Here is a 15,972-nt window from a genome sequence, read left to right as displayed (position 1 = left end):
CGCATTATTTGCAAATCAAAACAAAGATTGAGGCAGACATCCTCTGGAGTTGGAGGACGTTCAGCTGAGCGAAACACTCAGCAGCCTGTCAGTGTGATATCAGGAGTGTCTGCGGTCAGACAGTGACTGCCGCCATAATTCTTCGGGAGGGTTAGGAAATGGCATTTTGCGTGGGCTCAGGAACGCGGACAAGAAGAGGAAGGGCTGGAAAACAGGCTACCTTCTTGTGGTTCATCGGACTTTATACAGAATGCACCAAAGGAGGTGACACGATTACATTATTTTTGTAATTTATCAGAATGCCCCTCATTCAAATTAGCTTTACTCCTGCTCTATCATGACAGATCTTGTATTATTTCCAAGAGGTATTTTATAAACTTAGGCCATGCAGTGAGACATGGAGAGACAGCTCACTGTAACAGAAGGTAATTTAATAAAAAAAAGAGACGTAGAAGGTAGACAGCAGCATGTATCTCATTTGCAAATATCACATGGGATGAAGGGGAGACACAGCGATCCATTGTTGTGTTTCTTTCTGCTTCATACCAGAGGTGTCAGGAGCATCTACCAGAGATAAGGCTTTACCAAATAGTGTTAAATCACAGGATTGTTTCGATTGACACAAATACAAAAGAAATGTTGAGCTGACACTTCAGATAGCCAAAAAAATGCGACTTCGCTGGAACCTAAATATGGTCTAGGTCTGCACAAATGTACATTTTAATTACAGATCTATTGCTGGAGTGAATGCGCAGTCAAAACAGGAAGTACCCAAATCTTGTTCTACATAAAAAATGCTAAAAGAAAAGCTCACTGCGTGTAAAGTAAAAAAACTGCACCCGAAGGTGAAGCCACTGCCACCTTGACGTACTTGTAACTGAAGACAGCTTTCGGGAGGGTGAGACACGTTTTGTTTTGCCGTATAAAAGGTGGAAAGGATCTTTGTGTGAAACTTAGCCTAAATACTCCAGGGGAAGAGGTCAAGGCACCGCTAGGTCCGCAGCTGCCGAACCATGCAGATCACTCGTATCACTTAGGGGTATCTGCATCCGTGTTAGGGAGAGTTGTGCGTATCTTTTTGTTTGCGTGTGTGTGAGTCATCCAAATTGTAAAAAGAAAACCTCTCAATTCAAAGAAGCATCATGACAGCCTATCAAAGGGCAAACCCAATACGCCTCGGAGCTCTGATTCCTGACACATCTGTGTCTCTTGCTCTGTTAAAAGATCAGGCCCGGGGGTCTGAGCACACATACAAAGCATTGATCTCGGGCTCTTTGCCTGCTAACGCGTGCTTGTCTGGGACGGAGGGCAGCGCGCTTTCAAAAGGAAATATTTAATATGAACGTGTTTGTGGAAAAAGAGGTGATTTTCCTCAATAAAAACCCCATTAAAAGATTCTCTGTCTGGTTTCCAGTTTAGATTAATGTGCAAATACATTACAAGGATGTCAATCAATCAATCTTTGTAGTTACAGTTAACAGTTAAGACAATTCGTATTTCATTGTATTTCTTATTCTTCCTCCTTTCTACTATTATCTATTACTGTTATGTTTTTTACTTGAAACTCTGGCACAACAATTTTCTTCGGGATAAATAAAGTTGTTCTCGTCTCATCATCTCATCATCTCATACAACTACAGCGTAAATTGTAAATATGCTTTTCGTTTCTGGGCAGCCAACCCTGGTCTCATTTTGAACGTGAAGTGATCTGGAAAGTTTCGGTCTCCATGTCACAAATGAAAAGACATGTTCTGACCACGAGATTAACTTTGGATGAGAAAAAGAAAATTAATATATTTTTGGAGTTGGTGGGATTTTTAAATAGTATTTGCGTATATTTCCGAGCAAAACTGAAAAGAAAACAATATGATATAGTAATCTAAATGGTTTGATTTAAATCATATTATATAAAAAAAGTTGAACATACTATCAGACTGTTTTTTACTGTGTTTCTTGAATGTGAAATTTGTTCTTTGATTGTAAAGCCCTGACTTGTGTGCTGTTTGAGCAGAGAACTGGAATATTTAGGCTAAGTAACGGCATTTGACGAGAATTGACCTCATCCCTCTATGTTTCTGATCAAACAGATTTATTTCAAATTATAATGCACAGATGGTTCCTTCCTTTCTTATTCTCGCTTACCCTTAACATACTTGAAAAAAAAAGTCCAAAACCTTTCAATCTATGGCAGGAGGAAGACAATCCAAAATCTAACCGGAGGGTTTTCCAAGTTTACACTAATTACGTTGTGTGTATCTGACACCTGGATAAAAAGGCTTTGGTTTAAACCAAGATCACCCCCCCCCCCTCCCCCGAGGAGGGATTCAAAACATCGCAGTAGTCAACATCCTGACAGAAGTACCATTTAATCCCTCTTTGGTGGACCTTTGTTGAGAGAAACGAGTGCCATTAATGTAAAATAATCAATGTGATAAAAGCAATCAAATCTAAAAAAGGTTATTTAAACCTCATCAGTTACTCACAGTGGTGATAAGTAAGGCAAAAATTGCTAGAGATCGATAGTTTGTTATAATTTAAGGCTTTCATTTTGAAAGTCGCCATGACGGGTCAGACCTTTCAGTGGAACATCAGGGAAGAACAAAGGAAGTACAGGGACATCAATGCTCTCAATATCTTTTTCTCTGCAGCTACTTGATGAAAAGATAACATTTGAAGAAAGTCAAGTGCTCTCTGACAGACGGAAAGACAAACAAGGGACAGAACTCTGACAGCCAAGCATGACTTGACAAGTTCTACAGTGCAGGCCTTAAACTGTCAAGATTACGCCTGTCAGCCAGCTGCCTGTCATGCTGATGGTGGGAAATGACTTAACTGACACCTTTGTGAAAATAATCTACCATGAAGTTTTTCTCTTGAGTCGGAGATTAGCGAAAGATCAGTTTTAAAGCCCATATCAAGCAGATTTAGGGGGAAAAAAGCAATTATGTGATGGTTTCAGCTTCCATCTGAATATACCAAGGGGATTCTCCCACTCAGTTTTAGCCACTGTTTATTATAAACATCCCTTTGACCCCATTTAAAATATTAAATTTAATTTTTTTACGCAGTGCATATAACAGGAAATAAGAGAACATGTCAGTTATTTTTGTCAAAAGCGAACTACAATGCAATGATTTAGCATATTACATAAACAGAACATATTAGTCTTCTGTGCAGGATCTTTTTTTAATGTCCTATTGCGGTATTCACATGAGGGCCATATAGAAACATCTTGCTAAAAAAGAAAAAAGAATTTAAGAATATCGGGGGTTCCTTCCTTGAGTGGGAGATCAAACCACAGGATTTAAATGAATGACAGGTATTCGCCTGTTTGTGCCAGTAAACTCAATCCATTTAAGCCATCTGACATTTTGATCTGATACCTGTGCTGTCAGCACCAACACAAAGCCCTAACAGCTCCAAGGATCAGTGCCAACAGCATTGAGGATATTAACAGTGGGCTAAGACATGAAAGTAATGGGTGACAAAATCAGTGGCGTAGGATCACAAACACATATCACTGTTTTTTTCTTATAAAATAATTTTCAGCTTATAACAATGTTTATAAGGGAAAATGAGAAACTCATCATGTGTTATAGATAATAAATAACAATAAAGCGAAATACAATATCAGGAACCAATAAAATACAAATGCAAACACAAATTGCGTTTACATGAATGTTGTTACAAAACAGAAGTAAAGTAAGGAAGGGGATGCGCTAAAATCTTCATACATAAAAACACCAGTAAAAGCAGTTTTTCATAGATTTCAATTATTTTTATGAAAGACACCGATAGATGCCAGGGAACCACAATGGGGGAAAAAAATGGGTTTCCTGTAGTTTTGTCTAGACTACAGAACAACTTGGTCACCTCGGGGTTAAGTCTGGCTAGTACGAGTCAAAAGGTTAATGGTGGAATTGTTAGTCTGCAAACTTGATGGGTAGCAGAGTTCTGTCAGTTTAAGATGAAAGAAATTGGTTTCTTTTCAAACAATAAATGTACAGGATGAATAATAATAATAATAATGATAATAATGTATCCTTTATTAACCCCAATGAGGTAATTTGTTCTCTGCAATTTACCCCTCATGGATGTACCATGAGCAGTAGGCTGCCATCCACCAGCACCAGAGGAGCAGTTAGGGGTTCAGTGTGTTGCTCAACAACACTTCGACACACTAGCAGGAGCCAGGAGTCGAAACAGGAATGTGCGGTTCCAGAGACGATTGCTCTACCTCAGTGGCCCCCAAACTACAGCCCAGGGGCCGGATACGGCCCGCCTCCACATTTTGCCTGGCCCCTGAGCTATACTAGAGATGCATTATGATTTTATAATCATAATGCAAATAATAATACAAATATAATCAAAATGAAATCTACTGGGATAAAATCTATTCTACAACCATACTGGTAAGTGAAATGTGTTGTGTTGGTAGGTGTTGATATTTCATAGCCTGCTTGCTTTCTGGTTTTCAAAGTGAATTTGATATGAGAGAGCTGCAAACAGCTGCGTCTACAAGAAAGTTAATGGTCTTTTTTGTGTGAAAAACTTGAAAAGGGTTATTTGGTTATTATTTATTTCATAGATGGTGTTATCTATTTTCATTAATAATGTTTTCATTTATTTTCTGTTTTTTTTTCCTATCAAGATCACAGAAAAGATTAATTTTTTGTTATGTGCGGCTTTCTGGAAAACAATAAATGTTTACGTTTAGACACCTTTGCGATCGTCGCACTTTTTGTTACAAACTGGCCCGACCCTCCATCAGAGAAGGGAAAAGTTATTTGGCCCTCGCAGGAAAAAGTTTGGGGACCCCTGATCTACATCCTGTGCCCCCATGATTTACCTAAAGCGCCACATGAAACTGTGATATTTTGACTGTGGATACAACCTGTTATTGTTAAACAAAGAGACATTCTGCAACTCGCTGAGAACAAAACTCGTAAATGTTAAGTTGCTGGAGTTGGAAATTAAAAAGAAGCCAAATTTCATCAGCTATAGGTGATGAGGTCTCTCTATCGTCTCCTCTGTATTTGCCTCCATGCCCTCCTCATGACACTTGTCATAATCCATGGCTATCTACTCTCTCCACACCCACACACACACACACACAACAGCCCCCCCGCACTTAAAATTCCAGCAGCTGGTCATCTCACAGCTTGATGCATGTAATGTCATACCGGCGAGGCGTCTGCGAGCTGCGACGCTTCCTCACCAAGGTGCACAAGGAGAAGTATTGTTTCGGCTAAGCTAGAATGAAGGGGAAAGAAGGGCCGGAGTGAAACAGGTGTGTTAGGTTACAACCCCCTGCCCCCGTCCGCATGGCAAAACCTGTCGGAATTTGAGTGGTGAAGTTATTGTTCAGCATCATGTTAAAGAGAGATAACCCTGCCTGTGTGTTTGTCAAATAGGCGCGCATGTTATCCCTGTGAGAGACTGTGGACAGATTTTTGATATATGCTAAGGATCTACTCACTATGACAAAAATCATAATAAAAGTATGATTAGGTTTTTCTTTTTTTATTTCTATTCATGGAAACTTAAATACATCCAATTCAACCTATCTGACTTTAAATTAATGATTTAATTTTGCACTTTTTAAGCCATAACTTACTCTAGGTAATGTACTGTATTCCTATTTATGTAAGTACTTTACGATTATTTCAGTAAATATATTATATTATCAACTTTGAGTACTTACCCTTATATTTTATCATATAATATCTATTATATTAACGTTATTTTTGACAGTGACTACCACTTTAATCATCGCGTTCTCCATGATATTAAAATCATTATTATTGGTAATCAGAATTAGATTTTTGAGCAAAACTGAGTGGAAAGTAGACAGCAAGAAACATTTTTCATTACTTTTTATACGGATAAAATGCTATATGTTAATTTGATGTTTATATAGTTAAGCTGTAACACACATGCATTTCCGATTTCAGATTTACCAAAACAGAAGAGAAGAACAGCAGGTAATACTGCAAAATCAGCCAGAAACGAAGGGCAGACCTCTCTGTCTTTTATGACCGCGACTTGTAGGACAATGCCCTGGGGCAGCGGTGTTTGCAAACAAACACTACCTCTTTGAAATCCTCATCACACAAACACTGTCGCAGGATAGGGAGACACTTCACTTTCTGGTTTATGTTCAAGCCTCCGACAGAGACTTCCCGATGAAAACTCCTATCTCGGGAGAGTGACACAGATCCACTTGGGGGTTAAACAATAAGCGGATGTTTGATTTTTTTTTGCACAGAAAACATACTCAATTGTAATTTAACACAAACCATTGGCACAAAAAAACGCAGTCCACTGAGGTTATAGAAAAAACAATCAGCCTTATAAGAAGCCAATGCAATTGTCTAACAGCCAGAGTAAAAGCAGCTGTTTGCCTGGACAGAAACGGGTGCAACACCTGATCACTCCCGTGGAAACTTTGGGACTTTTTTGCACTCAGAAGTGATGAAAGCGTCAACAGGCGGCCTCAGATTCCTGGACATCCCTCCTTTCTCTTCTCTGTAATTGAGCATTCAGACATCAGTGGAGTCGAACAGTGACCGGTCCTGATCCCCTGGTATTTACACTTCAAACTCCTAAAGCCTGGGGACACACACCCACACATGTATGCGCGCACACACACACAAACCCACACACACATATACAGACACCTAACATTGAAGTCAACTATGGACAGAGAAGATTACGCATGAATGCAATTCTTTTCTGGCTAATTTAGCACATGATCACAAACACAATGGGGTGGACGCTGTTGTTTTGCCTCGGGACACAGAAGGCTCACACTATTTTGCAGATTTTATCAGGGCTGACAGTCATCTAAATTTATATGATTTCAAAGTCTGTATGTTTTTGATTTTAAATTTAATATAAGATGTCGCTTAGGAGAAAAGACGCCCATTAGGCTTCTCGCGGATTATTAAATCATCAAATTTATCCGAGCACAAAGAAGGGTTTGTTTGTAATATTAAATAATATGCAAGCTACTACTGAGGTCGCTACTGCTGGATTATTTATACAAAATCTTTGGCGGCTTTAGATCGAAAAAATTCATATTCCTTGATTATAATTAATAAATAAAGCTTTAATGGTACTGATGAGCAAATCTGTCGAATGACACAGCCCAGCTCGCTGTTTGTGTTTCATCTTCAAAGCTAAGCTGACTGGTTGCTTCCTGTCAGACAAACTGAAGAAAGACTGGCATGTTAGGCAAGACAGCGAAAGCGAGAAGAACCGTGATCTGATAAGCTTCCGAACAGATATAGCAGCGACAGCAAAACAGGGATGTGCCGGCACATGGTCAAACAACATGTGCATTCTTTAAAAAGGAAGGGAGAAAGAGACAAAGATTTTAGAGGATGAGGAATTCTCGCTGTCAGTGAGGTGCGGGGTAAAGTTTCGAATCTTAAATGAATGGAATCACTCAGCAGTCGCAAAGGTGGATGCATATCTCATACTGCAGGAGAAAGATTTAAAACAAGCTGCTGCAGACAAGGCTTACGCATACGGACTCCCTCTATGTCGAATTTACATACAGAGATCTTAAATTTTTGCATTTGCTGGCAGCGACTTAACATTCCTGTGCTGGTAATTAATACTGGGAGGACATTAGATAAAGTGCTACTGCAGACTCCCTGTCTATTCCAGAGTAGGTTGTGCTGTTTCCGCCCATAGGTCGAGATTTATGATACATCCGATGGCATACAGCACGAAGTTACTCTTCTGAAAAAAAAATGTGACTCCGAAAGCTACATCAAAAAGATTAATCATTGTTGTTGGGGGATTAACGCGAAAGTAAGGTAACCTTTTAAGGTAGATTACAAGCAGTAAAATTGTGAGCCAAAACAAAGTGTGATCTATCAACATATGTCTCAAGGAGTAGCATTCAGCAGAGCTTCCAGACCAAATTCCAGGGACAAAGTAGCATTTTTTTGTGTAAGTGAATGATACTGATCATTGTGAGGCAAGCTTAGAGTATAAGAGTCAACATATTAGAGTCCTATAAATATATATATTATATATATATGTATGTATTTCCAAGTTAGTTGACAAACCTACCCATTAAGGAGACCTTCTTGCCCCGTGTATGTTTTTCAGGTCAGAGGTCAGGTGAGTAGAAGAGTTCAGGGTCATTTCTCACCCATGCCAAGCTTTGATCTTACAGGTAACAGGCCACTTGTCACTTGTGTTAGTGTGTGTGTGTGTGTGTGTGTGTGTGTGTGTGTGTGTGTGTGTGTGTGTCAATGCCACACCTGCACTGAAGTGTGGAGTCATATTTCGCTTGTCTTAACATCAGTCACAAAGCCTTTAACAGGAAAAAGTATAAAAAGAGTTATTTTCCCCCCTGGCTCAAAGAACCTGTGATGTATTTTCTGACCCATAAATTCTAAGCTATATTATGATGTAGTACTCAAGGTATACAAATGACAAGGGATAGTGAAAGAGCAGAGGCACGTGAGTCCAATGAAAATGTATCTCCTGGATAAAGTATGGCATCTGGCCCAAGCTTTAACTACATGAAGTTAAGGACGTATATCCTTTAAATCAATAAACCTGGGTTTGACGGGATTGTTTTGACCCTGCCTGTCTGTGGAAGTTCAGTGAGTTCATCAGCATTTTATCCACTTAAAGCCTTCAATAAAAACACAAAAAAACGAAAAAAAACCTTGTGTCACAGTTGAAATCTACTTAAAGGAGTGAGAGCAGACAAATAAAGAGAGAAAGTGGGTGTTGTGGGGGGTGAAGAGGAAAGAAATGTTAAAAAGCTGAGCTATGCGACGAGAGCAAGATTAAGAGACAAACCAGAGGCATGGAGGCTGAGCAAAAGCCCCATGGCAGGAGGGGGAGCGAGGCAGGTGTGTGACTGCGCGCATGCAGCGGCATGCCACCCCGTTCACTGAGGGTACGAAAAGAGATTGGAGCCGGGGGGTGAAAAAGATGATTTATCTCCAATAATTCCTAATCTTTTAATAGTCTGTCAGCGAGTGGTGTGATTGCGCTGAATATCACCTATGAGTCTTTGCAGGTTTCATTATATGCTTTTCTAATCTAAACTACTATGAGAGTGACTGAATATTATCTAGATGCATGTCACGGATATTTGCTCAGGACCAAGACAGGTTGGTGTGGCCAGTCTGCCTGGGGATACAACATGTGATGATGCAAAACACACACAAAAACACAGAAATGCACACAAACGCTAAAAGACGTCAGACATCAACCCCTTTTACTTATTGCAAACCCAGCGACAGACAGCACGTCGTATGTATCTCATGAACGGATTCTATCTCCTTCAACTAACAGCTGTTGTTACCTATTTCCAATTGATTTCAAGATAAGTAATTGCATGTTTTGAGGGGAAAAAAAATTCAAATCATCAAATCACCTGCAGTGGGAACAACAGAAAAAGCAAACACATCTTGACTCCAGATAGTGCATCTCACTGTCGGATCTCATGTCCAAGTAGCATGACTAATAATAATTTACCCTTTATTAATCCCTGTCAGAAAATTCCATCGTGAATGAACCATGAGCAGTAGGCTGTCATCCACCAGCGGAGCAGTTCGGGGTTCAGTGTCTTGCTCAACACTTTTACACACTAGGAGGAAGCGGGAACCAAACCAGGAATGTTCAATTCCAAAGACGATTGCTCTACCTCCTGCCCCACGCCGCCACTTTGCATGTCCTCTTATGCTTTTCTAAAGTAACAAATGATAAAAACTGATTGATGCCACTGCAGTTTTTGCAAGAAATGAAAATTTTGTAAGTAACCTGATGGGGCGCAATGCTGTTGGACATGTTAACTACATCTGTAAAAGTGGATTAGACTAAAGCAAGAAGCAGGTGCTTTGCAACAAAAAAACGCACTGCGCTCGAAGCGGTCGGTAGAAATTGGCAACCTGTCTTTCGGAAAACAGAGGAAACACTGAAGGTTTTCAGTGAAATTTGACAAGCCAAGATAATGGCTAATGGCTTCTTCAATGACTACCTGTGACCCTTAACTATCAAACCACTGGGATACTGTACCTCTCACATATGCAAGCACAGAGAGCATGAAGGTGCACAGATCCCAAATGAGTTCTGGCTTGATGATTGTGTTAAGTTAGTGTATCTCGCAAGAGATATGAGAACATTCTGGTGTTCTAGCAGACGGTTCGGGGGTACATTCCCTGACCTTCTGTTTTCAAAAATAACAGTAACCGTACACTTGGCCTTGAGGATGAAAATTCACCATACAGATACAAAACCTTGGTGCCAACCCTTGGAAACCAAACGCTCACATCTGTGTCAACCATATGGCCTATTGACCAGACAACAACTATGACCGAGGAGTCAACCAAAGCTAATGGACTCTGGACAAAGGCTCACAATGCAGGTATCAGGAGACATACTAGATGTTCACTTGGAAACACACATGAAACACATAGCGGGATAAAACAGAGGTCAACGCGGTGAACTAATAACAGTGATGGGTCGGGGTTTCAAGTTTACGACATGGTTGATACTGCTTGTTAAGATGCTATTGGCTTGCCATCCCCTCAAGCCTTCCTCTCCAGTGAGCCAAGGGGGTGAAGGGTCAAGACATCAGTAGTAATGGTTGCCTGACACTTGACAGCGGAGCGAGACAACAAAAAAGGGTGGCTTTCAATGCTAGCGTGCGCATCTGATGCTACCTATTTTCTTGCGTGCGTGCAAGCGTGTGCGCCTGCATTGGTTACAACCAATGAAAGGGATAAGCCCCCAATGGGACCGTCATAAGGTCACTGTTGTCAGGGATACTGCAAAAGCTGTCAGCTGTTATTGACAAACAGAGGGGCAAGGCAGTGAATAAGGGGATATGAGGCCTGTAACTATTGAGGTCAGTTGCTGCCCTCCACGCCCCCCCACCCACCCCCACCATACACCCCACGCTACCCCACCCCGCGGCTCTCTGTGGGTCGTCTACAACAGCAATAAAGCTCTTAAAGAAGAACAGTCTGTCTTTTGTCTTTGTCTTTTGTTTGCTAGAAAGGGGAGTGACATCTGGTGAAAGGCTTCCACCGCCAGATAAAACCAGTGTTCGGAAGAAACTGCTGTCCCGTAAAGAAATCATGTAGCCGCTGACGTAGGAAGGATCCATTCTTATTGATGAGTTTAATTAGACTGAATGGACTGGTGTGTGGGTCCAAATGAGCACGTTTGTATTCCTACAGCACGTTTGACGTATCGCCATCGATTAGCCATGAAAAGCGACCGGACGACGGGCCTGACTGGGAGAGTCGAAGAGATCTTGTTGTTTTGTGCCGTTTGCCCGGTTCTGGGCTTAATCTACTTCGATAAAATCAATTTACAGAAAATCGAGGGGAAAAGCGTAAAGGAAGACCGTGGACATTGAGGAACCAGACGTCCACAGATGACAGGGTAGAGATTCTGTCAACATATTAGATTTATCCCGCTTCTCTGACCGCCTGATTAATATGCGATCAGCAGCATATGCGCTAGCCGGTAACTGAACCCCCCACCCTGCCACCAGGTTAGGTGAGAATATCCAAATGTTTGTCTAATCTTTAACTGAACTTTAACTGAAGAACAAAGTCTGCTTCTCTTGTGGAAAAAAAAAAAATCTTCCTGACCTTGTAGCATGGACATAGGGAGTCATCTCGAACCTCTGTTTCAGAAACTAAATAGAGCCGCTGTCCTCCTCCGGGACACTTTACTCGGCTCCAGAGGAAGATCCTTGATGCTTTTACTCACCCAGATCGCATGCGTGTTCCCGTCTCGCGACAGGAATTCATGCATTCAACAGAGTGAGCTGCTTATGCAGGTAACCTGCTAGTAAGCGCTGTTTTATGACTACTTCTACTGACATTCATCATTCAAATGGCACAAAAGCAGCACAACCGGATTCTGCACTGGGCCTGGAATAGACTCAACCAAGATCGGCCCTGCCTCTAAACTCAAAAAGAAACTCTATATCCCCAACTCAAATTCCCCTTTTACATCTGTCGACTTTTACGGACACTTGTATATGACAGATAAAACAGGGATTTAAAAGAAAAGGATTTTTTTAAACATATTCTTACCGGAAACAGAAATGGTCATGGGTGCTTCCAGCGGCCTGTCGTTGTCCAGGTCCTTGCTCAGTCTAAGATCCCCTGTGTTTTCATTTAGCAGCAGAAGACTGAGCTCATTTCCAGATTCAAATCTGTATTGTAGCTTATCTGACACGTCGGGGTCATGAGCTGGTACCCTCCCGATTATTCCTGAAGGAAAACTGTTGGACTTGTTGGTGACGTAGTTGTTGAATATGATCTCGAAGTCTTGCAGGACGGGCATGTTGTCGTTCATGTCCACCAGGCGGATATGCACGGTTGCCCGGCTCACTAGCGGTGCGGAGGTGGCCTGGACCACGATGACATATTCTGTTCTGGTCTCATAATCCAGCTCTGTGAGTGCAGTGAGGTCACCGTTGAAAATATCCAGTTGGAAAACCTCTGGAATATTCCCTTCGACAATCTGGTACATGATCTGCGCGTTGGTGCCCTCATCGGGGTCGGATGCAGTGATTCGGGCCACGACGGACCCCACCGCGCTGTTTTCCTTCACGTCGATAAAGAGCTCATCTTTCTGAAACACCGGAGCATTGTCGTTTATATCTTGAACCACAACATGAACAGAAACAGCTGCTTTGAGAGGAGGGACGCCTCTGTCCACAGCGAAGGCCTTGAGATTATAAACAGGAACATTTTCCCGGTCCAACTTCCGAGCAGTCCTGATGATACCGGAGTACGGCTCGATGATGAAATCTCCATCCCCGTCGTCGCCGCCCTGAAAAGTATAATCCAATCTGCCATTTGAGCCGGAGTCTCTGTCCGAAGCGGAGATCTGGAGAACACTGGTGTAGACGGGCGCGTCTTCAAAAACGGTCCCTTGATACATGTCCCTGAGGAACTGAGGAGAGTTGTCATTTGCGTCGAGGATGATAATCTCAACGTAGGTTGTGTCCGATTTCTGCGGGATGCCGTTGTCCCTGGCAATGATCGCTAAAGTGTAAGAGGCCTGATCCTCGTAGTCTATCTCCATTTGGGTGGTGATGGCACCGGTGTCAGGATCAATTTTAAATTGAGGCACGTTGTCCTCCATGACATACGTTATACGAGCGTTTTCTCCCGTGTCCTCGTCGGTTGCGCTGATCACCACCACCGTGGAGCCCACCGGTCGTTCTTCGCTGAGCATCACCTGATAGTTGGCACTTTGGAAGACGGGCCTGTGTGTGTTGGCGTCCGTCACGTTAATGTACACCTGAGTGGTGTCATAGCGTGTTCCGTCGCTGGCAGTTACCGTCAACACGTACTGGCGTTCCTGCTTGTAGTCCAACGGGAGTGCTAACGTGATGAGGCCGCCGCCGCTCTGGCTGGTGATGGCAAAGCGATTCCTGGTGTTGCCACTGGAGATCTGATACGTCACCACACTGTTGACATCCCTGTCCAGAGCCGTCACAGTCAGCACGCTGGTACCAACCACGGCGTCTTCGTTTATCTTCAGCGCATAGACTTTCTCCGTGAACGTGGGCACGTTGTCATTTACGTCCAGCACTGTTATGCTGACGCTCGCCGAGGACGACATCACCGGGATCCCGTGATCTCTCGCCACCACACCAAACGTGTAGAACTCCGTGGTCTCCCTGTCGAGCTCTTCGCTCACCGTTATCCAACCCGTGCTGTTATTGATGATGAAAGGAAAACCGGGGGTCGTGTCGGTCAGCCTGTATTCCAGAAGCGCGTTCTCCCCCGAATCGCCGTCGATTGCTTGAATGTGGATCACGGAGTAGCCGATGGCCACGTTTTCCAAGACGGTCGCCTGGAAAGGTGTGCTGACAAACATGGGGGCGTTGTCGTTCACGTCCACCACTTGCACCACCACCATGCCGGTGCCGTTGATCAGCGGAGGCCTGCCGCCGTCCTGAGCTTTGATTCTCAAGTTATACTCCCGGATCATCTCGTAATCCAGAGGATTGATGACGTCGATGACGCCGGTGGGGGAGTGGATGTAGAACTGTCCTTTGACGTTACCGCTGATGATGCTGTAATGAACTTTGGCATTGTTGCCCTCGTCTTTGTCCGTGGCCTCCACCTGGATAACCTTGGTGTTGACCGCCACGTTCTCCGGCACCTGCACCACGTATCTCTTCTCGCTGAACTGCGGGTAGTTGTCGTTCTCGTCCTCCACCAAGATGTGGACGGTGGCAGTGGCGCTGCGGGGACCCGGATCCTTGCCCTGGTCGTTGGCCTCGACGATCAGCTGGTACTGGGCCCGGGTCTCCCGGTCGGGCCGTTCTCTGATCCTCACCAGTCCGTTCCGCGAGTCGATCTCAAACACGGTGTTCACGCCGTCGCCGTTCACGATCTTATAAATCATGTTGGCGTTAGAGGGCGCGTCTCCATCCGTGGCCCGGATCGTCATCACCTCGTAGCCCACTTCCACGTTCTCCCGGATGCTCACCCGATATTCGGTCTGCTCGAACACGGGGCTGTGGTCGTTGGTGTCGCTCACCGTGACGGTGAGGTAGGAGGTGGCCGATCTTTTCGGCGTCCCGTTGTCGGTCACGGTGACCTTGAAGACGTGGGTGTCTTTTACCTCTCTGTCCAACGACTGGATGGTCGTTATGCCGCCGCTTTGGGAGTCGATGGCGAAGAAGTCATTGGACCTGCTGTCGAATAAGGCCTCCATGCCATACTCCAACCTCCCTGCCTCGCCGTCATCCGGGTCATTGGCTTTCAGGGTGATGACGCGCGTACCCGCGTGCTCGTTCTCAGGTACAGACACCTGATAGTTGGGGAGCTGAAACTGGGGAGCCGTATTTGCCTGACGCTTCCCTCTCCGGATGGATTTGACGTGCGGGGTCTCAGAAGGCGATCGAGGCGCTTTTGCGCACGACAGCTCCAGCCGGACGCTCAGCCGGACGCCCAGCGGGCTGCGCAGGACGCACCGCACATCCGCCGCGGAACGTTCGGGGCACAAGTTGCGGGTCGAGTATAAACCCCCGCGTCTGAACACCGCGTCGAAACACTTACCGGCACATGTAGTGTCCAGATAGGGGACGCTCCTTGCCAAAGGAGGCAGGAGTTCTGTGAGGTTGAACAGTAATCCACCTGCGGGGAAGCAGGAAGTTGCGCCCCGATTTAAAAGGTGTTTAATGTGAATGTCCGGCGCGCCCGGCGCGTCCTTTCTCTTGTATTTGATAAAACAGTCCTGTCCGTGAACGAACACGTTCAAACGCGTGAGAATGACGTCCTCGGACATCGAGGAGCTGGTCCTGAGGTGAACAGGCGCGGGGTTCCCCGCCGGGAGCGCGCACTCCGCGCTCCGGAGCAACCGGACGGCTCCGCCACGCTTCTCCACCCGGAGGAGACCCTGAATGAAGTTCGGTGTTAAAGTCCTATCGAGTTTATATGTCCACCCGGGGCCGAGAGACAAGTTCGCGAGGAGGGTCCCGGGCTGCACGGCTTCCGAGAGGTGGATCTCCAAACATCCCAGACGCGGCGCGTAGAGCAGGACACAAACCCAAATCCAACACAGCGACCACTCCATGCTTCCAGACCCGCCGGATCCCACCAGACTCCAGCAGAACTCCTCCACGGAGGCACTAACTCTTCCTCTCCCAGGTCCGCCCTTTGCTCTTATCCCTCATTATGAACTTTTTTTTTTATCTCGGAAAAAATCGTGCGGCGTCCATGGTGTCAGCGGCGCGCCGCAGCTGCGTTTGACCCGCACTCACTTTAAAATGAGTACAAAATGGCTCCGTGGCTTGCCTCCTCCTCCTCCTCCTCCTCCTCCTTCACGACCTCCTCCTCCTCCAAGCTTTATTACCATAAACCTGCTGGTTCCCCTCTCCACCCACCACCCACCCCGGAACGCTTTCACAGGTTTTTTTTTTTCTCATGGAGATTTAGGAAGTGGCCCTGA

General features: G+C 44.5%; 1 protein-coding gene across 2 annotated transcripts in view; it reads right to left on the bottom strand.

Moving 5' to 3' along the window:
- The window catches only part of celsr1a (cadherin EGF LAG seven-pass G-type receptor 1a), an 89,228-nt gene extending 73,631 nt beyond the window's left edge, over positions 1-15,597 (bottom strand). For both annotated transcript variants that reach the window (XM_086146983.1, XM_086146982.1), the window contains exon 1: positions 12,090-15,597. In XM_086146983.1, coding sequence (XP_086003109.1) covers positions 12,090-15,597 — 3,508 coding nt within the window. The remainder of the gene's footprint in view (positions 1-12,089) is intronic.
- Positions 15,598-15,972: the final 375 nt, after the last annotated feature.

This window comes from Fistularia commersonii, chromosome 5 (genome assembly GCF_037954325.1).
Source record: "Fistularia commersonii isolate RoL2024-O1a breed Wild chromosome 5, RoL_Fcom_v1.0, whole genome shotgun sequence".
NCBI lineage: Eukaryota > Metazoa > Chordata > Actinopteri > Syngnathiformes > Fistulariidae > Fistularia > Fistularia commersonii.
Note: the sequence above shows the minus strand (reverse complement) of the source record. Positions and strands in the feature narration are given on the sequence as shown.